The following is a 25,128-nucleotide window of genomic DNA, read 5'->3' on the forward strand; positions in this document are numbered from 1 at the left end:
AGCTTCTTTATATCAAATGATAAAATTAAAAAATCAAAAGGCAGACAAATCTGAAAGAGCAATAAATGCATATGCAATATAGAAAGATCTTCCACACAGCAAGGTAGAAAAGACCCACAATTCTATATTAATAGGCACACAATTTCTAGAATTAAACCAGCAGACCCAAGAACATGTCTGACCTCAGGTGGCAGGGGGAGAAATTTAAACAAATGTGAGATCATTTATTTTTGGCCACCATACTGGTCCAAAATGAAAATAAGATACTTAACGTTGACAAAGACAAAGTAGGATGAACCATTCCAAGCAGTACTGTCCAAAGGAAAAAGATACAAGCCATATACTTAAGATTACTAAAATCCTCTTTAAAAAGAAACAAGTGTAATTTTAATACTGTATCTATTTAACACAGTAAATCAAGAGTATTATTGTAAGTCACTACAAACATTTACAAGCTATTCATTTTTTTAAAAAAGAAGTCCTAATTCTCTGAAATTTGGTATGTATCTTAGGCTCACTGTATCTCAATCCAGATGCAATTTTTTTTTTTTTACTACAAATGTAAATTTCATAAAATTTTCCATTGCAAAGATAACATTCACATACTCAAGTTGTTTCAAACATATTAAGTTTCCCAATAACAGAAAGAGTAACAGCTCTTCCAACTTAAACAAGAGTGGTTAAAATTAATACAATTCCAGCCTCAGTTCCTTGGTCACACCAGCCACGTTTTTTTTTCTTGACAATGGGTCTCACCCTGTCACCCAGGTTGGAGTGTGGTGGTGTGATCACAGCTCACTGTAGCCCCCATCTCTTGGGCTTCAGCGATCCTCCCACCTCGGCATCCTGGAGTAGCTGGGACCATAGGCACTTGGTCCCGGCTACTACACATGCTTGGCCAATTTTTGTATTTTTGGTAGAGAGACAGGGTTTCACCATGTTGCCCAGACTGGTCTGCAACTCCTTAGTTCAAATGATCCTCCCACCTCAGCCTCCCAAAGTGCTGGGATTACAGGCTTGAGCCACCACACTCCACCCAACCTTGGCCACTCTTCAAATGCACCAAAGCCACCTGTGGCTGGTGGCTGCCACAGTGAAGTTTCCAGTTCTATAACATGTACACCTGCCCAACCAGGTCCCGCTGCAGATGGAGGCAGCTCTTTCTGGAATCTCCCAAGCCCTGACACCACGGCGCTCCCTGATCAATATTCACCAGGGTTTCCAGACTTACCTGCCTGGCCTCATCCACAGGTGCCTTCCAGTCCTCCTCTGATTGATCATCCCCTCGATCTTCCCTGTTCTTGCTGTGACTTTCGCCATGAGGTGCACAGCCCAGTTCTTAGTCAACTGCCACCTCTTGAGTTCTCACACTGTAAATTGTAATAACAACGGGAATAAGAATGATAACTAAAAGCAACAGACTCCTTTTATCAAGTAGACTGTGTGCTAAACGCTTTGCATTTTATCAATCATCTGTACCCCTTCCACTTACATGCAGGAAACAAGCTTAGAAAAGGACATGTTAGGACCTTAGCATTAGTATGCAAAGAGCCATTTGTCCTTGGAACCAGAGCTAACTGACCCCAGGCCCCATGCTCTCTCCCCTTCCCCATGGTTCTGGCCTGATGGTGTGTGCAAGCTCCCTCTCTCAGTCACCAACATGGTGCACAGAGCTCCTTGAGGACTGGGGTCATTGGGACCCCACCTGGGACATTGCATCTTCTCAGACATTCGGCCAAGATGTCATAAGGGATAAGAAGAAAAGCCCCACACGGGAACTTACCCATATCTATGTAAACAGCTACTGTGCTAGGTACCTTACATAGATGCTCACTTAATTCTCACAGCTACTTGTGAGGTCTGAACTGTAATCACCGTTTTACAGAGAACAAGTGAGTCACTCAAAGGCAGACAGCTTAGGAAGCTGTGGGGCTGGGATTTGGTGAAAGACTCTGTTCCCTCCCCGGGAGGGTGGTGATGCAGGGGGAAGCCCACCAGGCAGTGTTTACCCCATGCCTCATCTCTTCCTCTGAGATGATCATGGTACTTGTCTCAAGGGTCCATGGCCCTACCAGAGTATAATCCACAATGTGTTGAGTCTTTTTTTTTTTGAGATGGAGTCTCACTCGTGGCCCAGGCTGCAGTGCAGTGACATGATCTCAGCTCCCCGCAACCTCTGCCTCCCGGGTTCAAGCCATCTCCTGCCTCAGCCTTCCACACAGCTGGGATTACAGGCACCCACCACCATGCCTGGATAGTTTTTATATTTTTAGTAGAGATAGGGTTTCACCACATTGACCAGGCTGGTCTCAAACTCGTGGCCTCAGGTGATCTGCCCACCTTGGCCTCCCCAAGTGCTGGGATGAGAGGCATGAGCCACCATGCCCGGCCAAGAGTCCTTTCATTACCATGCACTTGACTCATGACAAGCCATTCCAGAGGCCACTGTGTTGGGATCATTGGGCCCCCACCTTGCTCCAGAAGCGCACGAAGCATTTGCCTGTATTCCCACATGCAAGTCTCTTCCAAGCCTATGGCTGAAGTGCTGACATTTGCATTTCACAGATTAAAACAAAAACCAAGGTAACCATGGCATGTCATAAACTGCAAAGCAAGTCAACAGCAGAGTTGGGGGAACTACACCACACCCTGCACTTAGAGTTCACTTTGAACACTTTCTCCTTTATTCTTATAGGCAAATACCATTTATAAGACACCTCCTGTGTACTCAGGCAACTGGGATACAGAAATGAGTAAGACAGATGTGAACCTGTCAGAAAAAGGAAAACCTGAACGATTTCTTAAAAAGCAGCCCAAGAAGGCTGTAGGCTGGACATATGGATAATAGGAACTAAGCCTATGAATGAAACTTGAGCCCTTGCCAGTCAGGCTGGCATTCATCAGATATTTCACGGCGGTGCAATGACCACAACCTTGCCTATCGGATGAAGGGCAAAGGCAGGAGAGACTCAGTTATCCCTCTGCAGACCCTGAGAGGCCTTCATACCTGTAACTTTAGTTTTGAGACTGAGTCCTGTTCTGTCACCCAGGCTGGAGTGCAATGGCACCATCTTGGCTCACTGTAATCTCCACCTCCCAGGTTCAACTGATTCTCCTGCCTTAGTCTTCCCAGTAGCTGGGATTACGGGCACATGGCACCACACCTGGCTAATTTTTGTTTTCTTTTTAGTAGAGATGGGTTTCACCATGTTGGCCAGGCTGGTCCTGAACTCCTGACCTCAGGTAATCTGCCCATCTTGACCTCCCAAAATGGTGGGATTACATGTGTGAGCCATCACGCCCAACCAAGTTTTTTCTTTTTTTTTTTTTTTTTTTGAGACAGAGTTTCGCTGTTGTTACCCAGGCTGGAGTGCACTGGCGCGATCTCGGCTCACCGCAACCTCCGCCTCCTGGGTTCAGGCAATTCTCCTGCCTCAGCCTCCTGAGCAGCTGGGATTACAGGCATGCGCCAACATGCCCAGCTGATTTTTTGTATTTTTAGTAGAGACGGGGTTTCACCATGTTGACCAGGATGGTCTCGATCTCTTGACCTCGTGATCCACCCGCCTCGGCCTCCCAAAGTGCTGAGATTACAGGCGTGAGCCACCGCGCCCGGCCCAACCAAGTTTTTATCCAATATACTATGAAAGGAAAAGAAATCATTAAGCTAAAGGGAAAAGTCAAGCCAGGAACTGCTTAGGGCCAACCTGCCTCCCATTCTATTCAAAGTCATGCCTCTGCTCACTGAGAAAAATGCTTTTCTGATTGCCTTCTTTGGAGAGGCTAATCAGCAACTCAAAAGAATGTGGCTGGGTAGTACAGTGGCTCATGCCTGTCATCAAAGCACTTTGGGAGGCTGAGCTGGGTGGACCACCTGAGGTCAGAAGTTCGAAACCAACCTGGCCAACATGGTGAAACCCCATCTCTACCAAAAATGCAAAAATTATCGAGGTTTGGCAGCAGGTGCCTGTAATCTCAGCTACTTGGGAGGCTGAGGCAGGAGAATTGCTTAAAATCAGGAGGTGGAAGTTGCAATGAGCCGAGATTATACCACTGCACTCCAGACTGGGCGACACAGCAAGACTCCATCTCAAAAACAGAAAACAGAATGCAACCATTTGTCGCTTATCTATGTAAGACCTGGAAGCCCCCCCCTCACGTCAAGCCATCACACCTTTTCCAGTCAGAATTATAAGAATGTCACTTTTGCTTCTCTGCCCACTCCAGGCTTCTTGGTTTGCACTAAATCCATGTTTCTGGGCTATCATCCTCAAAGCTGGCTCAGAAAACAGCCCACTTTGGCTTCTATCTGTAGTGCCTGTTATTTCAACCTTTTCCTTGACAATTCTGCCTCCCAGGAGGTAAATCCCTAGTGGATGGCTGTCAGAAACGCTGACTCATCACCACGCTTGCAGGTGCTGCCTCCCTCACTTGCCACTTCCCAGGCCCCCTGCAGTCAGCCGGGACCATGTGATCAGTCCAAAACGGCAGTGACAGGTGTCAACTCCAGGTTGAAGCACTTCCAAGTTGGGGTATGACTCTCAGCTTCCTCCCTGGAAACCACAGGCTGAGTGGGTGGAATCACAGGGTAGAGCCCGCCTGGATCCAGAGTCACCACATAGAGGGCAGTGTACTCAGTGGATTGACAGAGTCAAGAGGGGGCTTGGGTGGGTCAGCCACTGGGATGTTGCCATCTGTGACTGCAGCATAGCCTAATATCTTCGGATTAGACCAGTGAGACATAAGCTCAACAGATACTGTACAAAGACATTTTTCTTTTTTTTTTTTTTTTTGGAGACAGGCCTCACTCTGTGGCCCAGGCTGGAGTACAGTGGTACAATCATATCTCCATGCAGACTGGACCTCCCAGGCTCAAGCCATCCTCCCATCTCAGCCTCCCATAGAGTGCCGCTACCGCCACGTCTGGCGAATGTTTACTTCTTGTAGAGACAGGTCCCACTATGTTGCCCAGGCTGGTCTCACACTTTTGGGCTCAACTGATTCTCCTGCCTTGAACTTCCAAGGTATTGGGATTACAGGCACGAGCCAACGCACCTGGCTGAGAAATCTTTAAAGAAAAAAAAAAAAAGCACACATTGAGGCCAGGTGTGGTGACTCGTGCCTGTAATCCCAGCACTTTGGGGGACTGAGGAGGGTGGATCATGAGGTCAGAAGATCCAGGTCAACTGACCAACATGATGAAACCCAGCCTCTACTAAAACTACAAAAATTAGCCGGGCATGGTGGCAGATGCCTGTAGTCCCAGCTGCCCAGGAGGCTGAGGCAGGAGGATAGCTATAGCTTGAATCCCAGAGGGGGAGGTTACAGTGAGCCTAGATCACACCACTGCACTCCAGCCTTGGCAACAGAAAAAGACTCCGTTTCAAAAAAAAAAAAAAAAAAGGCACACAATGAGCGATTTTAACAGAATGCTGATTGATTTGGTCTTTTGGGGAAGGTGAATGTTGCAAAGAGCCTAGATCTGGCAGGTAATGGTGGCAGGTTAACATCTGTCAAACACTGCACCATGTGCCGGGCACCGGGCAAAATGCTTACAAACATCTGAGCAAAGGCCACTCAGAAGAAAGCCTACAGCTTGGCGACTAGGAGGTGGGCCAGTGAAGCTCTCTCTCCATTTAGCCATTGGGCACGGAGGATCCCTTTGCCCTGCTTCAAGGGGCAAAGCAAAGATGGCAAGAACATCCCAGCACGGACATTCAGAGGGAACTACCATAATTTACGTCCTCAGGCCTCAGGAGTATCTGTCCTGGCCGGCTTCGTGGCTCATGCCTATAATCCAGCACTTTGGGAGGCCCAAGCAGGTGAACCGCTTGAGCTCAGAAGTTTGAGACCAGCCTGGGCAACATGGAGAAACCTCATCTCTACCAAAAAATACAAAAATGAGCTGGGTGTAGTGGTGCATGCCTGCAGGCCCAGGTACTTGGTAGTGGAGGCTACGGGGGAGTGGGTAGAGGTGGGAGGATTGCTGGAGCCTGGGAGGTGGAGGCTGCAGTGAGCCGAGATGGCGCCACTGCACTCCAGTGTGTATGACACAGCGAGACTGTCTCAAAAACAAAAACAAAAACAAAAAACCAGAGAGGATCTTTCTAGGGTCAGCGCTTTCAGCCAGGATTGATTGTGTCCCCAGGGGACACCTGCCAATGTCTGGAGACACTTTCATTGTCACAACTCAGGGGCTGCTACCAGGCTCTAGTGTGTAGGAGCCAGGGATGTGGCTGATGTCCAAGGCATACCCCCCCTGCCCCCAATACACCTGCTGCTGAACAGGGGTCCCATTCTCTCTACTTCCAGTGAAGCTTCTGATGCCAGGACCTGCCCCTCTCCCAAACGGGCTTCTATGTCACGACCGCCTGGGAGGAGTAGGTGCTTTCCTAGTCTCGATGCAAGGAGCAGTGTGGGCCTGCTCGAGGGAAGCTGGCACAAGTATAGAGCCTGCCAAAACCAGGACTTAGACCCTTCCGTCTCCAGGGATGAATGATGACCCAGGAAGTGGTGGGGGCTCCCCTGATGCAGCAGCCTCTGGAGCTGCCTACAGAGGGGAAGAGAAAAAGGGTTGTTGCTCTGCTTTCTGCAAGCCCACGCTGTCTCTAAGAACAGTGCCCCAAATGTGTAGCTCCTACGTTAAAAAAGGTTTCTTGCAGGACAGGCACGGTGGCTCACATCCGTAATCCCAGCCCTTTGGGAGGCTGAGGCGGGTGGATCACCTGAGGTCAGGAGTTTGGGACTAGCCTGGCCAACACGGTGAAACCCCATCTCCACTAAATATACGAAAACTACTTGGGCATGGTGGTGGGCACCTGTAATCCCAGCTTCTCAGAAGGCTCAGGCAGGAGAATCACTTGAGCTCAGGAGGCGGAGGGTGCAGTGAGCAGATATTGAGATTGCACCATCGCACTGCAGCCTGACAGAGTATGACGCTGTCTCAAAAAAACTAACAAAAAAAGCCACCTTCTGGCCTTTGCCGCTGTCTTTTGTCTGTCCCTGTCGTGCTCACTGTGACCAAGGCTATCCAGCCTCGCTCTGGCCTTTGTCCCCCGAGACTTTCTGCCTCTGCCTCTTCCTGCCACACCAAGCTTTTGTCAAGCAACCCCCTCGCTCCTTCTCCTTCCTGAACTTCAACAGCCAACTGAGTCCCCTGATTGACTAACAGCTTAGGGGCCTGCTCCAGGGTTGGGTCACCAGAGAGACGGACATGGCTTGTCTGAGGACTGTGGAGAGGGAGAAAGGGACTACTCACCTCTCCGACTTCCAGGAACGTCTTCCTGAGGCTGCCGGGAACGCAGACAGGTGCAGCTGGGCCTGAACCTGGAAGATTAATGAGGCCAGTTAACATGACCCACACCTGCCCCAGCTTTGTGCAAGCCCGAGGCAAACTCGGGCCCCAGGGTGGAGCCTCGATCTCCACCACCTGTGTTGGCTTCGCCAGGGTGCTTGAGAAACACCTCCTGGCCCCACCCCAAAGCCAGTACTGCTGCTGGTGGGGCCTGAGAATCAGCATTTTCGCAAGCATCGACTACCATCTCCTCCCACCCTGACCCCCACAGAGGACTCCTCCTCCTGGATCTCGGTCTCCATGTGTCTATTTCCAGGCTCTTTGTTACCAGAAGATTGGAGAGGTCTCAGTTTTGATGGGTTTTCTTCTTTGTGTTTTATCGCATTGTCTTAACAAGCAAGGGAGAGACTCAGTTCTCACCCTCAACCACGAGCCAGAAACTTTGCGTACAGGGAAACAATCATCTATTATCATACATCAGCCCAGCGGGTCCCCTCTGTATTCAAGCCTTGCATGCCCATTACAGGGAATCTGAAAACTACAGCCAATTATAAAAATAAAAATTATACCATCCTGGTGTGGTGGTTCACGGGTAATCCCAACGTTTTCGAGGCTGAGGTGGGAGGATCGCTTGAGGCCAGGAGTTTGAGACCAGCCTGGGCAACATGGCGAAACCCCATCACTACAAAAAAATAAAAAAATTAGCCAGGTGTGGTGGCATGCATCTGCAATCTCAGCTGCTCTGGAGGCTGGGACTGGAGGATCACTTGAGCCCAGGACTTCAAGGATGTAGTGAGCTATGACTGCACCACTGCACTCCAGCCTGACTGACAGAGAAAATCTCTGTCTCAAGAAATAATAAAGTAAAATAAAAATTAAAATCACTCATAATCCTACTAGTCACAGACACCAACATTCATTAACATGTTCCTATTTTTTTCATCCAGTTTCTGTTTCCCATGCATATACTTTAGCATATTGAGGAGCTTAACGAATACAGCATTTTTTCCCTTTTTTTTAAAAAGAGATCCATTAAGGTATAATTGACATAAAAGGTGTAATTGACATAATTAAATAGCATCTGTTTCATGTGTGTAATATATTTTCATACTTGTATACACTCATGACAATCAAGATAGTGAACACGGCCAGGCGCAGTGGCTCACACCTGTAATCCCAGCACTTTGGGAGGCCGAGATCAGCCTGGCCAACATGGTGAAACCCTATATCTACTAAAAATACAAAAATTAGCTGGGCGTGGTGGCAGGCGCCTATAATCCCCGCTGCTTCGGAAGCTGAGGTAGGAGAATCACTTGAACCTGGGAGGCGGAGGTTGTTGTGAGGCTGAGACCGCACCACTGCACTCCAGCCTGGGAGACAGAGCGAGACTTCATCTGAAAAAGAAAAAAAAAAAAATTTCTAACACTTCCAGGTTAAGTTTTTAATGGCATTTTTATTTAGGAATAATCCAAGTTTACAGAAAAGTTGCAAAGACAGTAGAGACCATTCTCCTTTGTCTCTCACTCAGTCCTCCCAATATGAATATCTTACATGCCTATGATACATTCATTAAATAAAACCCGAGAAATTAATATCGGCACATTACTATTAACTGAACTGTGGGCTGTACTTGAATTTCATCAGCTTTTCCACTGATGTCCTTTCTCTGTTCCACCATCCAATCCAGCATCTCACATTGCATTTCGCCAAATATTACATTACTTAGCATATTACTAAGCATTATGTGGTGGAGATCTCTTCAAAAACATTGTTTTACAGGTTGCTTCATATTTCTTGATGTTCCTTTACTGTATTGCTTAACTTAGGTTATTTCTAAGTTTTGCTCTTATAAGTACTGTTGCAATTAAAATCTTTGCATCTAACTCTTTCTTCACATTTCTTCCTGTTGCCTTGAGATATCCCCCTTGAAATAAAGCCAGGACGTCAAAGGTCCTTTGATACACGCTTGCTTTTAGGCTTCTCAAGAATGCAGTAACACTTTGCAACCATCCTAAGGATACTTTTTTTCCAGTGGAGATTCATTCATGGAAGCAAAAATTAAAGGATGGAAGTTTAGTGAGAAACAGGATATTTACATGATCTCAAAACATCTCCCTGTATATTACTTGTCAATTACCAAGAAAAGACTACTAACTTGAGCAGCAAAGCGGAGGAAACCGGAGTGAACCGAGAGCTTAGTGACCAACCTGAGCCTCCTCTACAAGCCCAAGAGTGAGATGACCCCGGAGGAGCTGCAGAAGCGAGAGGAGGAGGAATTTAACACGGGTCCACTCTCTGTGCTCACTCAGTTCGTCAAAAACAACACCCAAGTGCTTATCAACTGCCGCAACAATAAGAAACTCCTGGGCCGCGTGAAGGCCTTTGATAGGCACTGCAACATGGTGCTGGAGAACATGAAGGAGATGTGGACTGAGGTACCCAAGAGTGGCAAGGGCAAGAAGAAGTCCAAGCCAGTCAACAAAGACCGCTACATCTCCAAGATGTTCCTGGGCGGGGACTCAGTCATTGTGGTCCTGCGGAACCCGCTCATCGCCGGCAAGTAGGCGCCACCTATCCCTGTCAGTCAACAGAACTCACTCCCCTGTCCTACAGAGACCGCTGCCGCTGGTGTTGACAATAAAGCTCTGTGTTTTTTTTCTAAAAAAAAAAAAAAGAAGAAAAGACTACTAACTTTACATTGGAGAAAACTGGCAGGACTGTTAATTGAGTAATCAACGTGAACGAGTCAGAACAGGGCAAACCGACATCCTAGGCTTCACCTGGCATGCGAAGGAAAACACAAAATTAGCCTGTTATCATCGTGCCAAAGATGCAAAACCTGAATTGAATAACGAGAACACACCAGGCAAAGAGCATCGAGGGACGAATATCTAGTAAGTGGTTTGTACTCTTCAAAAAAAAAAAAAAAAAATTACAGGCTTATGCCTATAATCCCAGCACTTTGGGAGGCTGAGGTGGATGGATCACAAGGTCAAGAGATCGAAGCTGTCCTGGCCAGCATGGTGAAACCCCATCTCTGCTAGACATACAAAAATTAGCTGGGCATGGTGGCTCGTGCCTGTAGTCCCAGCTACCCTGGAGGCTGAGGCAGGAGAATCGCTTGAACCTGGGAGGCAGAGGTTGCAGCGAGCGGAAGATCAAGCCACAGCACTCCAGCCTGATGACAGAGTGAGACTCCCTCTCAAAAAAAAAAAAAAGTCAATGTCATGAAAGGCTGAGGAACACTCTAGGTGAAATGAGATTAAAGGGACATGACCACTAAATGTGATGGATAATCTTGGACAGAATCCCGAACCAGAACAATTCTTAAAATTTTATTATGAGATACACTCTGGGGGAAATTGATCTGAAGATTAGATCACGGTGCCATGTCAAGGTCAATTCTATTTTTTTTTTTAAAGAGATTCTCAGTCTCACCCAGTCTGGGCATGGTGGCTCATGCCTGTAATCTCAGCACTCTGGGAGGCCAAGGTGGGTGGATCACTTGAGATCAGGAGTTCAAGACCAGCCTGGCCAACATGGTGAAACCCTGTCTCTACTAAAAAATACAAACACTAGCATGGCATGGTGGCACATGCCAGTAATCCCAGCTACTCGGGAGTGCACAGCAACCTCCACCTCCTGGGCTTAAGCCATCCTCCCACCTCAGCCTCCTGAGTAACTGGAACTACAGCTGCATGCTACCATGCCCAGCTAATTTTTCTATTTTTGGTAGAGATGGAGTCTCCCAATGTTGCCCAGGCTGGTCTAAAACTCCTGACCTCAAGTGATTCTCCCGCTTTGGCCTCCCAAAGGGCTAGGATTACAGGGGTGAGCTACAGCGCCTGGCCAAAAAAGTCTTATCTCAGCAAAGTGATGGGGAGATGCTTCCATGAAGTCTCGAGGCCTCCGACTTACAGAAAAACTGCAATATTAGAACAAAGAACTTCCCTATACCTCTCACCCAGAGACCTTATTCAAGTGTTGATAATTGTCCCAGTGATGCTCGTTACAGCAAAGGGACACAGTTCAGGATCACATGCTGTCATCAATCTTCATGACTCTCTCCTCTCCAATCTGAACTGAATTAGAAAGGATGGGCTGGGCACCATGGCTCACGCCTGTAATCCCAGCCCTTTGGAAGGTCAAGGCGGGCAGATCACCTGAGGTCAGGAGTTTGAGACCAGCCTGGCCAACATGGTGAAACCCCATCTCTATTAAAAGTACAAAACTTAGCTGGGCATAGTGGCACACGCCTGTGGTCCCAGCTACTCGGGACACCGAGACAGGAAAATCGGTTGAACCCAACAGGGGGAGGTTCCAGTGAGCTGAGATGATGCCCCTGCACATCAGCCTGGGTGACAGAGTGAAACTCCATCTCACGCACACACAAAAAGAAAGAAAGAAAGAAAGGTTGGGAGAGAGGGAAGAGGGAAGAAAGGAGAAGAAAAAATAGGAAAGGAGGGAGGGAGGGAGCCTCTAGACTTTTAGAACATTCTTTTATTTTCTAAACATCATTTCTCAGTAGGAAAGTTTGGAAAACCATAGCAAAACACAGAGGAAAAAATGCATTGCAGACTCACCAAACCCGGAGACAAGCACTGTTTACTCTTGGTTAGATACCTTATTTTTTGTTCTTTGATCACATTTGAGATTACAGTGAATACATAACATTTTGTGGGTGCATAGCCTCTCACGGCAAGCTTGCTAAAACTATTGGCTTTTGCTCTTGCTCTATCTATTCCTAGCCTACTGAACAGAATCCCCAGGTTTGGGGGTCTCGGCATCTGTATTTTCCACTAGTTCCCAGGGATTCCAATGTGCCCAGCCAAGATTAAGAACCACTCTTTGCATTTTGCCTTTGTTATTTAACATTATTTCATAAACATTTCCCTTCACCATTGGATTTCAATCACTCATGTGAGCATGCATTATTTTATATTTTTATATTATGTATACTATTTTATATATTATGCAAATGATTTTTTAAAAGATCTTTTACCAGCTAGACTCATAATTCTGGTTTATAATTTGTGTGAGAGGATTTCCCTAGAGTTGGGCAGTTGGCTGGAGTGAGGGGAACACTTGTGGAATTTCCATGAGACAAGCTGGACCCAAACATCAGCAAACAGAGTGAAGTGGAACCTGTCTTAGAAACTCACACATTCTTGGGAGATCATCAGTTGGTGACATTAAACTGGGTGGCAATATCTATTGCAATTAAAGATACACATCCAGTCCAGGTGTGGTGGTTCAAACCTGCAATCCCCGAACTTTGGGAGGCCAAGGTGGGCAGATCATCTGTCAGGAGTTCGAGGCCAGCCTGGCCAACATGGTGAAACCTCATCTCTACTAAAAATATACAAATTACCTGGGTGTGGTGGTGCATGCCTGTAATCCCAGCTACTTGGGAGGCTGAGACAGGGGAATTGCTTGAACCTGGGAGGTGAAGGTTGCAGTGAGCCGAGATCGCACCATCGCACTCCAGCCTCGGTAACAGAGCGAGACACTGTCTCAAAAAAAGTAAAAATAAAAAATACACATCTAGCCTGGGCAACACAGCAAGACCCCATCTCTACAAAAAATAAAAGATTAGCCAGGTGTAGTGGCACCCACCTGTAGTCCCAGCTATTCGGGAGACTGAAGTGGGAGGATGGCTTGACCCAGGAGTTGGAGACTGCAGTGAGCTATGATCACACCACTGCACTCCAGCTCATGCAACAGAGCAAGATACTGTCTCAAAAAAACAGAAACAAAACAAAACAAAAAGAAAAAAAGCTTAGTCTTTGATCCAGCAATTGCACCACACGGAATTGTTTTTATGTGAATATACTGCACATAAAGCAAGGACTGAGGCTGTAAAGAGCTCATTGAGCCATTGTTGGTGATAACAAATGACCCCATACACCACAGACATTCATTCATCCAATACGGAAATGATGTAATGAACATCATGGAAAGAATGCAGCATTCTTTGTGCTATGAAGCCACTTCCAAAATGTCTTATTAACTAGAAAAAAATTGTGTGCCTGTTTTTAAAAATTAGATATAAATATTCCTGGACATGAGCATACATATTTTCATAGGGACCCTGTCTCTACAAAAATAAAAATAATTAGCTGGGCATGCTGGTGCGTGCCTGTGGGCCCATTCACTTGGAAGGCTGAGGCAGGAGGATCATTTGAGCCTGGGAATCCGAGGCTGCAGTGAGCCGTGATAGTGCTACTGCACTCTTTCGGAAATAAAACATTTATTGAAGGAGGATACACAAGAGACAGTTAAAATAGTCACGACTTGTGGGGAGGTAGCCTTGCAGGTCAGTGATAAAAGCGAGATCTGATTATTTGTTTATGTATTTACTTTTGAGACAGGGTCTTACTCTGTCTGTCACCCTAGTGGGCTACAGTGGAACGACACTATCATGGCTCACTGCAGCCTCCAACTTTGAGTGATCCTCCCACCTCAGCCTCCTAAGTGGCTAGGACTACAGGCATGCACCAGCTTGCTTGGCTAATTTTTTATTTTTTATAGAGATGGGGTTTCTCCATGTTTCTCCGGGCTAGTCCTGAACTCTGAGACTCAAGGGATCCTCCCACCTCTGCCTTCCAAAGTGCTGAGATTACAGGTGTGAGCTACTGTGCCCAGCTGATTTTTATAACGTATCTTCTTGTGCTGTTTGAAAAATTTACCATGTGGTTGTATTATCTGCTTAATTTTTTAAAAACTACAAATAAAGAAATGCTCACCAAACAGTAGTTGCAGCGGGAAGGCAGCGATTTGGAGCATGTGTGGGTGGAGCACAGGCCCGGCGTGGTATTTCTAGGTGATCCTAATGGGATCACCTGACTCCTTCACCTAATTAAAGTGGGTGAGCACAGAGGTGTCTGCTTGTTCTCGGAATGCATCTGTCACCAGCCCCACTGCAGCAGGGGGGGCTGGCATGCTGAGCCTGGGGAACAGGGAACCCCCCTCCGCCCCCAAGCCTGGGCAGCAGGAGTTCAGACCACACGTTCCCAGATCAGCTCCCAGCTCACGAGGCTTTTTCCTACAACAGATGCAGGGCAGCGGAGGGTTCAGCCTCCAGCTTCCGGGCAGCCCACCTGCTGTAACTGCCTCCTCCCAGGTTCATGGAGTGGCTACTGTGCCTTGAAGCCCACCTGTGTCCAGTCTAATGTGATGGCTGTGAGTGTAAGCTCACAGGGCAGAGAGAGAGGTGCCTTGGAGACCTGCTTCAGGCCAGGCGCGGTGGCCCATGCCTGGAATCCCAGCACTTTGGGATGCCGAGATGGGCGGATTATCTGAGGTCAGGATTTCAAGACCAGCCTGGCCAACATGATGAAACCCAGTCTCTACTAAAAAAATATAAAAATTAGCCAGGTTTGGTGGTGTGCACCTATAATCCCAGCTACTCGGGAGCTGAGGCGGGAAAATCGCTTGAATCCAGGAGGTGGAGGTTGCAATGAGCTGAGATCGAGCCACTGCACTCCAGTCTAGATGACAGAGTGACACTCTGTCTNAAAAAAAAAAAAAAAAAAAAAGCCTGCTTCAACCACTGACTGTGCAGCCTTGAGAACTGTACCCACCTTTTCTGAGCCCTTGTTTCCTCATTGGTAAGATGGTGTTAATAATAACATCTAGCTCTCCAGGGGATATAAGAATTAAATGAGGTCATTTGTAGGGAGAGTCATTTGCTATTTGAGGTCATCAAATAGCAATTATTTGTTTCATTAACAAACCTTTATCAAGCACACTAGTAGGTGCCAAATCTCACGCCAGGAGCTGGAGATTTAAAAACTTATTTATTTATTTATTATTTATTGAGACAAAGTGTCGCTATGTTGTCCAGGCTAGAGTGCAATGGCATGATCTCGGCTCACTGCAGCCTCTGCCCTCCCCGGGTTCAAGTGATTCCCATGACTCAGCCTCTTGAGTAGCTGGCATTTTAGGTGGCTGCCACCACCTTCAGCTAATTTTTGTATTTTCTGTAGAGACAAAATGAGAGAAAACGTGGGGTTTCACCACGTTGGCCAGGCTGGATTTGAATTCTTGACCTCAAGGGATACACCTGCTTCAGCCTCCCAAAGTGCTGGAATTACAGGTGTGAGCCACTGTGCCCGGCCAAAAAAATTTTTTAAAGGGCTGGATGAGATGGCTTATGCCTGTAATCCTGGCACTTTGGGAGGAGAGGAGGGAGGACCCCTTGAGCCCAGGAGTTTGAGACTAGCCTGGGCAACATCATGAGACCCGTGTCTCTACAGTTTTTCTTTTTAATTAGCCAGGTGTGATGGCACCTGCCTGTGGTCCCAGCTACTCAGGAGTCTGAGGGAGGAGGCTCTCCTGAGCCCAGGAGTTCAAGGCTGCAGTAAGCTATGATCGCACCACCGCAGTCCAGCCTGGGTGACAGAGCAAGACTCTGTTTCCAAAAAAAAAGTGATGGTTTATGCTGTTAAGTAATTCACAGTCTAACAGCAAAAGGGTAATATATGATATTAATAGCTTTCTTTTAATTTTTACTTTAGGTTCTGGGGTACACGTGCAGGTCATGCAGGGTTGTTGCATAGGTGCATACATAACCAGGTGGTTTGCTGCCTCTATTTCCCCTTCATCTATATCCGGCATTTCTCCCCACGTTAGCCCCCCCACACTCCCCACCTCCGGCTGTCCCTCCCCTAGCCCCCCCGACAACTGCCCGCAGTGTGTGATACTCCATATTAATAGTTTTTAAAAAATGATCTCAGAAAAAACTCCCAGATTTATCTTATTTAATTCTTATTACAATCCTTTGAGGTAGCTTTTATTATTCCTATTTTATAGATGAGGAAATTAAGGTCCAGAAAAAAGTGGAGAGGTGGACTGGAAGGTAAAGGAAGTTAATTGGCTAACAAAGAAGAGAATTCTCTGGAGTTCTCTGATGACAGTTAACACACTCTTTCAAGGCTACTTTAAGCAATTTTTTTAAATGGAGGAAATCTGACATAGGGATCCAGCAGCCTCATGTAATGACTGTCATCAAAGTGCAGATATTGTAGCTAGCCCTTCCCCAGGAAAAATAGGAAGTAGGACAGAGCTACTATTTTTTGCATTTAAGCCAGTCCTGTCTTCCCTTCTCTCACCATTGCCTCCTTTTGTGGATCTGCCTCTTCCTTCATCATCCATCTGCCTTCAGAGCCCAGGACAGAAAATGACCATCCTTGACTCAGATATATATCATCTCCATGACTCAGATACATATCATCTCCATGGAGGAGACCAGCCCAGATAGCAACAGTTTACTGCAGCCTCAACCTACTTGGCTCAAGTGACCTTCCTGTCTCAGGCTCCAGAGAAGCTAGGACTGCAGGTGCTTGCCAAAATGTCCAACTAATTAAAAACATTTTAGATCAAGTCTCGCTATGTTGCCCAGACTGCTCTTGAACTTTTAGCCCCAAATGCCGCAGCCTCCCAAACTGCTTGGATTTCAGGTGTGAGCCACTGAGCCCAACCTGGAGTCTCTTCTTATAAGGACACAAATTCTATCAGATCATGACCCCACCCTTTTGACCTCAATTAACCTTAGTTACTTTCTTAGAGGCTCCATCTCCAAATATCGGGGTTAGGGCTTTAATGTATGAATTTGGTGGGGGAAAGTAGCAGTTCATCACAAGCAGTCAGGATGAGTAATAGCAGCTGCAGTAATAAAACATCCCACCATATCAATGATGCACATTATAGTTTCATGCAAGTGTGTGGCAGGCAGCCTTCTACATGATAGTTCGAGGGTTCAAGCTCTTTCTATCTGTCCTCCTCATCCCCCTGGGTCAACTCTACTCAGCTGGCAGACAGGGAAATCAAATAAAGCATTGTATGGGAAGTTTGCACGAGGCAGGCCTGGAAGAGGTGTCTGATACTTCGTCTCCTGTCCCATTTGCTAGAAATCCGTCGTGTGGCTGGATTGAACTGCAAGGGAGACTGTCTATCTGGGTATCTGGAATAAGGAAGTGGATTGAGTGAACTGCTAGCCAGTCTTTGCCACCACAGTGGAAAAGCGTTTGTAATGAAATAGACTTAGGAAAAGTTGTTTTTAAAACAGTTAGATGGGGATTGGGTGGCTCACACCTGTAATCCCAACCCTTTAGGAGGCCCAGACAGGAGGATCATTTGAGCCCAGGACTTTGAGACCAGCCTGGGCAACATGGCGAAACCCCATCTCTACAAGAGATACAAAGAAATAGCCAAGCGGGTAGCGCTTCACACCTGTAGTCCCAGCTACTTAGTTGGCTGAGGCAGGAGGACCCCTGAGCCCAGGATGTTGAGGCTTTGGTGAGCTATGATCACGTCACTGCACTCCTGCGTGGGCAACAGAGTGAGACTTTCTCAAAAACAAAAACAAACACAAACAGACAGAATAAATAAATAAATAAACAAATAAAACAAAAAAAGCTAGTCAAATGAATTTCCTTACTGTGGAACATCTTAGGGCCTTTAGTGAACGATTGTGCATTGTCAATTGCTAAGACAGCAGGGAGCGAATGGGGTTTCTCATCCTGACTTAAAAGACCAACCCTGTTTTGCTCAAAGAGCTTCTTGTGGCAAAAACATCAATGTCGGGCAACAGGTCCAAAACTGAATGAAGAGGGATGAGCTTGGAGGAGGAAAATGGCCAGGCGTTGCAATGTGGATTTCGTGGGATGAGCGAACAGAGCTCAGGAAGTCAACAGAGAAAAGGCAGCCTCACAGTGTAGCCCCGGCGCCCTGCCCTGACTGTGGAAGTCACCATCCTGACCCTCAGTGAGCTCGCCGAAAGAGGGATGGTGTGCACAGGCACTGAGAGGTCAGATAAGTTCGTTGCAGTTGAAGGCATTAAAGCAATTTCAAAACGACCTCGGTACGTCATCTCCTGTGGGTCAGAAGCTGCGCTTTTCTTGGCATCATCGTCAGCCTCAAGGTGGGGGACAAACACTGGCATTGTTGAGATATTTCCTGAGAGCTCCAGGGAGCCGCTCTGCATCAGCCTGGTCTGATGCGCTGGCCGGTGGGAAGTGCAGAAGCCTGGTTCAAATGCAGAAAACCTCTTTTCTGACCACCTGCATCCTTCCGAGCTGATGTGCGGTTTTACAGTGGGGTCCAGGTGATACAAGCTTAGGCAGGGCGGCCTGAACTGGGGCAGGAACGTGGATGCTGGAAACAACCAGAACTCTGCTCAAAACCTGGCTATGGCTTTGTTTCCTTACCTGTAAAGTGGGGACGATAGACCCCCATCCAAATGCAAATATGAAAGCAATTAACAATGGTGATGATTAATTGAACACTTACTGTACACAAGGCACTGTGAGCTGTTTTATATACACCACCTCTCATCCCTTCAGCAGTGGCTCTTAACCCAGGGGGAATTTGTCCCCCAGTGGACACTGGGCAATGTGATTTTGGTTGTCAATGTTTGGAAGTATTTTTGGTTGTCACAACTGGGGGAGGGGTCGTGCTACTGGCATCCAGTGAATAGAGGCCAGGGATACTGCTAACATCCTGCAGCACACGGGACAGCCCCCACAGCAGGCAATGATCCAGCCCCCAAGTGCTGACACTGCTGAGGTTAAGAAATATGATTTCCAGGCACCCTTCAGGTGGGTATAATTTGCTTCACCCTTTCTGAATTTTACAGATGAGGCAACTGAGGCTCAGAGACATTATCTAATTTGGAGAAGCCTAGACCGGAACCCACCGCGATAGCCACTGTTGACAATGCCTCAGTGAGCATGTGCGTGCGCCTGTGTTTGTGTATGTGCGTGTGTGCGTGCCATCCCCCTCCTCTCACCATTCTTCTTTACGGACCTTGAGCAAACTCCTCTTCTCATGGGCTGTCCCAGTCCATGCTAATCATGACAGTGTGCAAGTCACGAAAGGCTTAGCTGGGTGCGATGGCTCACGCCTGTAATCCCAGCACTTTGGGAGGCTGAGGCGGGTGGACCACCTGAGGTCAGGAGTTTGCGACCAGCCTGGACAACATAGTGAAACCCTGTCTCTACTAAAAATACAAAAATTAGCCAGTTGGGGTGGCACACACCTGTAATCCCAGCTTCTTAGGAAGCTGAAGCACGAGAATTGCCTGAACCCAGGAGGCGGAGGTTGTAGTGAGCCGAGATGGTACCACTGCACTCCAGCCTGGGCGATAGAGTGAGACTCTATATAAAAAAAAAAGAAAAGAAAAAAAGAGGAAACTGGCTTTCCATTTCCTTTGATAATTTTTAACATTTCCTTATTAGACAATTTTTTTTGCAAGAGTCAACATGGCAAAAAGTGTGAAGATGATATACAAAGCACTGCCGTTTGGGAAATATGATTCTGCGGCTGTCCAGTTGGACTTTATGCAATGATTCCAACATTCTATTCTGTGCTGTCCAATAGCCACATGTGGCCATTCAGCCCTTGAAAGGTGGCTAGTGTAACAGAGGCACGGAATTTTAAATTTTAATTTTACTATATAAAGATAATGCAGGTCTTGGGTGATAACCATGATGGATAATACATGCCTGGAATACTGTCTTCAGGAGGACTCAGAGGTCAGTAGTGCTGTGATGGATTATTATTATTTTAAACAGAGTCTCACTCTGTCACCAGGCACCAGGCTGGAGTGCAGTGGCACAATCTCGGCTCACTGCAGCCTCCACCTCCCGGGTTCAGGCAATTCTCCTGCCTCAGCCTCCTGAGTAACGGGGACTACAGGCGCACGCCACCACACCCAGCTAATTTTTTTTGGTATTTTTAGTAGAGATGGGGTTTCACCATATTGGTCAGGATGGTCTCGATCTCTTGACCTCATGATCTGCCCACCTCGGCCTCCCAAAGTGCTGGGATTACACGCGTGAGCCACCGCACCTGGCCGTGATGGATTATTAATGTCTGGTGTGGGTATGAGGGGAAACGTGATGGTGAGCATGCCATTATTGGCCCTCCCTAGACTACATTTTCTTAGAGGGTCCTTCTAGCCATAACATTTCAGAATGATATATTCTTCCCTAAACCTTCAGTAGAATTTAGTACCCAGTTAATGATCTGTCTAACCCAGGATGTCGTGGAATTGTTTCTTGTCTCTGTGTTTTTTAGAAAACCTCACACCATCTGCTCATTTCCTGATAAACATAGAGACTATTGATTAGAGGGCTTCACTTTAAAGTATTTACCCATATCTACATGCATTTGTCTGAAACTAATTATTTCAGGCTGGTATGATGTGAGTCACCATTTCCTTTTCTCAAGAAAGACACTAAGAAGTCACCTCTTTAGAGGCAGGGGATCATTACCAACAGAAAAGGACCCCCAACTGTTTAATGTGTGGCTACAAGTGGGGTGCTAGAAATAACCTTTTCCCATGTGACCACAGAGTTGGGACAGGCTGTCAAGGGGCCTGGGCTGTCTTGGAGAGGAAGTCACAGATTCCACCATGGAGAACAGAGGCAAGGCATGGCTTGAAACACTCCCTCCACGCCACACCACAGAAGCTGAACGTCAAGCGGGTTGGCAGCTTTCCCCAGCCCTCCCCCAGTGTCCCTGCCAGGCGCGGAAGGACGGGTCACAGGGCTGACCCTGGCTGGCATTTCAGACAGCTTTATAATTACACCATCTATTTTTCAACTTGCCAGTGACCTTTTGGTCTTCTCATTTGTGAGCATGCGAGCACGTGTGTGTGTGTGTTAGATGTGTCTTCTTTTATCTTCGCCTGATGCTCTCATCCTCATTTCCTTTTCTCTTCTCTGGTTTTATCATTTAAAAACCACAGGTTGTCAGGGCCAAGCTGGTTTCTCTTTCCTTCTGCTTTATTTAACTATTGTAGAATGACCTTGAATGAGCCCTGTCATCTCTCTGACCTCAGTTTCCCATTTGTCAAATCAAAGGTTTGAAGTGGATCATAGGAATAGACTCTGCCCACCATACTGCTGTCACTGCCTTAGTCCAAGTCCTCACTGCCTATCATGGTTGGAACCAAGGTTCTATCGTTCCAGAATGGTACCCCCACCCTAGGGCTCCCCTTCAACCTGTTCTTGAATCTGAGCCAGAGGCATCTTTTGGAAATGCCAGCTGGATCATGACACTCCCCCACTCTCCTCATACCCTCCAAGCCCCGCCTCCCTAAGGTGTTCTCTGGGGTGCATCATCAGATCCAGCATCTGCCCACCTCTCGCCGCCACTCCACGTCCCTCTCCTGCACTCTCTACCCTCCAGGCCTCCTGGCCCGCAGCTCCTCAAGCATGTTAGTCTCCCTCTGGTAACAGACATTTGCAACGGGTGGCTCCCTATCCTACAACAGTTGTTCTCTAACATGGTTGCACACTGGAATCACCTTGGGAGCTTAAAAGCATCCTAATGCCCAGGCTTTACCCCAGACCATTTAGATCAGTCTTTGGAGGGGCAGTCTGGGCAACGGTATTTTTTAAATCTTGCCAGATGACTCCAATGAGCAACCAAGGTTGTGAACCAATGGCCTAGGATGCCCTTTCTCCTTTCCTCATCTCTTACCAACTCACCCTTAGAGGCCATGGCCAAGTTTCATCTCTGGCTTCCACCTATGTCTAAGTTGGACCTTTTGTTATACGCCCTCACAGGACCATGGGCTGTATTTTGAGAGCACATAGCTCCGTTTGCAATTACACGTGCATTATGTGATGTTTGATAACTGTCTTTCTCCCCCACTGTGGGACCAGCCTCCAAGATGGCACCCAATGTTCTCCACCTCCTGCTGTTACACCCTGTAAGGTGAGATCCCTTCCCACATTGTACCAGGCTTGGTTTCTGTGACCCATTGCATATGGCAGAGGTGATGATATGTCACTTTCAAGATTAGGTCTTAAAACATGATGACTTCCATCTTGAGGATTCTCTCTCCCCTGGATCACTAACTTTGGTGGAAGCCAACTCCCATGTCATGGGGTCATGAGGACATTCATGGCAGCCTGTGGAGAGACATGTGGCAAGAAACAGAGACCTATGACCGGCAAGGAATTGCAGCCAGTCAAGAGCCATGTGAGTGAGCTTTGAGGTGGATGCTGTGGCCTCATTCAAGCTTCCAGAGGATGCAGCCACCAGCTTGACTGCAACCTTGGGGGAGACCCTGAGCCAGAACCACTCAGCTAAGCCGCTCCTGGATTCCCGACCTTTAGGAGATGTGTGAGACAATGAATGTTTATTGCTTTAAACTGGTGAATTTTGGACTACTGTGTTACATGGCAATAAATAATGAAGACGTCCTCCAAACTGGTAGTTCCACGAGAATGGAAATCACGACTACTGGAGCTCACCACCATATCTCCAATGCTTAGGGTATGGTAAGCACTGAACAAATATATTTTTTTGAATTTCTCTATCAACGAACACCTTTGGGCATCTACTATGGGCAGGTGCAGGCTGAAGCGGAGAAGATAGAACGGTGAATGAGTCAGAGCCCTGTCCTCAAGGAATTTACATCCTAGTGGGATTTGATGAATAGAAAGTGGAAAGGTATTTCAGGGAGCAGCTCAGGCAAAGGTGGAGACATTTGGAATGCAGAGGCGTGTGATGGGGTGGAGGCAATTCATCCATAAGCAAAGGGGTTGGAGAGTTCTGGGGCCCATGGATGGGACTCAGGGAGGGCATGAAACCACCAGTATTGCGCGTAGAAGAGTGTGTAAGTGAGCCTCTGAGAGTCACTTGAGCCTGGGAGGTGGAGGTTGCAGTGAGCTGAGACTGCACCACTGAACTCCAGCCTGGGTGACAGTGAGACTCTGTCTCAAAAAACAAAACAATAAAACAAAACAAAACAGAACACAAGACTGGATTGAGGGATTGAGGTAGAGTCCACATGGAGAGGATGATGTGAGTGACATGGTAGAATTTCATGGTAGAAGAAAATCAGTGCCTAAATTTATTAGGCACTAATTCTTTCCCTCAAGGATTTCACAATGTTGGAGGGGATCACAACTACACAAATAACTACACTACATTCCAGGGTGCTGTAAAAAATCCCAGAAGCAAACTGGAGTCTGGTAATTGGTCCTGTGGTTGGAAGGAAAAGCAGAGGTCATTGGTGTTGAGGAGTGTATGTGACAAAAAGAGAGGGAAACAGAATGTGGAGGTCACCTCCTCTCTCCCCCAGTGGCGTGTGACTTTTCTCTTACTGATTTTATGAAACTGAATGATGTGAACCAAGAAGAAAGTGTTGTCGGATTGACACTCTCAGTCTGTAATTATCTTTGTGAAAAATCTTTACCTCTCAAAAACTCAATGGAATCCTGCTACTGGGGAATTCAAATTATTCCCCTACTTGTTTTTGTTTTTAAACAAACAATATTATAAAATTTACCAGTATCCACAAATATTTGTATCCATGCTAATCTTTTAGGTATTGAATGGTTTTCCTTTATGCTGTGTTTGATTTCATGACAGTAAATGGTACCCAGGAGCACAATGATTGCCATTGATTTTTAAATCTGGATTTTGGACGCCAGGCAAAATCTGTGCCAGTACAAACAATTAGCTTTACAGCCCTTGAAGGTATTTGATTGGAGCCAAGATGGGCAAGGTGTCCAGGACCGAGATGAGCAGAGAGGAGGTCCCAATTTCTAGTTCCCCACAACCTGATGTGATCACTTGTCGAAAAGCCCATCATGGACTGAAAGGCTGTTACAATTATCAGCCCTGTTGGGGAGATGTTGCTGAACTGTCTACACAACATCAAAAAGCTTGTTTTCTTAAATGATAATTAGAGCAGCTCCATGGGAGAGCTAGTTCATAAAGATGCTCCCTGTGAAACTGCTCCATCCACACAAACATGCCAGACGCGGTGCTGTGATCAGAAGGGCAGAGGCCACCGCTAATTAGACATGACATCGGCATTTATAGTCTGCTGACCAATTATGTCGGAAGAAGTAAATAAGCTAATGAAACTTTCATCCAGACGAGGAGCTCCAGATTCTCTGTAGGTGAGTTACCTTGGCCCAGGAATCCCTCTGCTGGAGATCTTTTGGGTCATGTGTGACTTTATTGCTAGAATTCCTTGGAGAGGAAAAAAAATACTTAACTAAATTGAATAATGAAATAAATAAACTTGGTTCTGTTTGTCAGTGGAGACATAACTTGAGGATGAACATAATTTACTTTCTTTTTTTGCGGCGAGGGGGAGACGGTGTCTCTCTGTGGTCCAGGCTGGAGTGCAATGGAGCAATCTGGGCGCACTGCAACCTCGGCCTCCCAGGTTCAAGCAATTCTCCTGCCTTAGCTTCCCAAGTAGCTAGGATTACAGGCATGTAATCCTGACTAATTTTTGTACTTTTAGTAGAGATGGGGTTTCACCATGTTGGCCAAGTTGGTCTCAAACTCCTAACCTCAGGGGATATCCACCTGCCTCTGCCTGCCAAAGTGCTGAAATTACAGGCTTGATCCACCACACCCAGCCCTAATCTAGTTTGAAGAAGCCCAGTCTGGGAGGCTCAGCTTGTGGATGCACGGCTGGGCTCTGTGCTGGCGGATGAGGGTACAGAAACAACATGTGATGTTTGAAGATGAAAAATGTCATGATTATCTATTATGCAAATACTCTGCACAGACACAATGCATAGTGCAGATTTGGTTATACTCTGCCAAGATTTGTTCACATATCAGTGCTAGGGTGTCAAGTAGGCTCGTGTTAATCTTAAGGGGAAGGTACTATATTGTCCCCATTTTATAGATAAAGAAACTGAGTCCCAGAAACAGGACACTACCTGCTCAAGGCCACAGAGTTACTGAGTGGCAGAGCCAGCACTGGAACCAGGTGGGCCAGCTTCATCCCTTTAACTTCTCCCTCCCTTTTCTCCTTCCTTTCTTTCTTTTTCTTTTTTTTTTTTTTT

The 25,128-nt window shown here is 46.9% G+C and overlaps 1 protein-coding gene and 2 long non-coding RNA genes across 3 annotated transcripts in view; 1 reads left to right on the top strand and 2 right to left on the bottom strand.

Moving 5' to 3' along the window:
- The window catches only part of LOC119472890, an 85,286-nt gene extending 77,995 nt beyond the window's left edge, over nt 1-7,291 (bottom strand). The window contains exons 1-2 of the long non-coding RNA XR_005202066.1: nt 7,259-7,291; nt 1,232-1,370 (exon numbers count right to left, since the gene is read on the bottom strand). This is a non-coding gene — a long non-coding RNA (uncharacterized LOC119472890). The remainder of the gene's footprint in view (nt 1-1,231; nt 1,371-7,258) is intronic.
- A 1,367-nt stretch (nt 7,292-8,658) lies between these two features.
- LOC108312227 overlaps nt 8,659-25,128 on the bottom strand; it is a 21,783-nt gene continuing 5,313 nt past the window's right edge. The window contains exons 2-4 of the long non-coding RNA XR_005202067.1: nt 14,041-14,149; nt 9,987-10,074; nt 8,659-8,688 (exon numbers count right to left, since the gene is read on the bottom strand). This is a non-coding gene — a long non-coding RNA (uncharacterized LOC108312227). The remainder of the gene's footprint in view (nt 8,689-9,986; nt 10,075-14,040; nt 14,150-25,128) is intronic.
- Nucleotides 9,458-9,962, top strand: LOC108312226 (small nuclear ribonucleoprotein Sm D2-like). The gene has a single exon (XM_037742528.1). The coding sequence runs from the start codon at nt 9,532-9,534 to the stop codon at nt 9,856-9,858; it is 327 nt and encodes a 108-aa protein (XP_037598456.1). The 5' UTR covers nt 9,458-9,531; the 3' UTR covers nt 9,859-9,962.

This window comes from Cebus imitator, unplaced genomic scaffold, assembly GCF_001604975.1.
Source record: "Cebus imitator isolate Cc_AM_T3 unplaced genomic scaffold, Cebus_imitator-1.0 Scaffold122, whole genome shotgun sequence".
Taxonomy (NCBI): Eukaryota; Metazoa; Chordata; class Mammalia; order Primates; family Cebidae; genus Cebus; species Cebus imitator.

Coding starts and splice junctions, on each gene's coding strand:
- LOC108312226 (XM_037742528.1), top strand. CDS start 9,532: ATGACCCCGGAGGAGCTGCAGAAGCGAGAGGAGGAGGAATTTAACACG.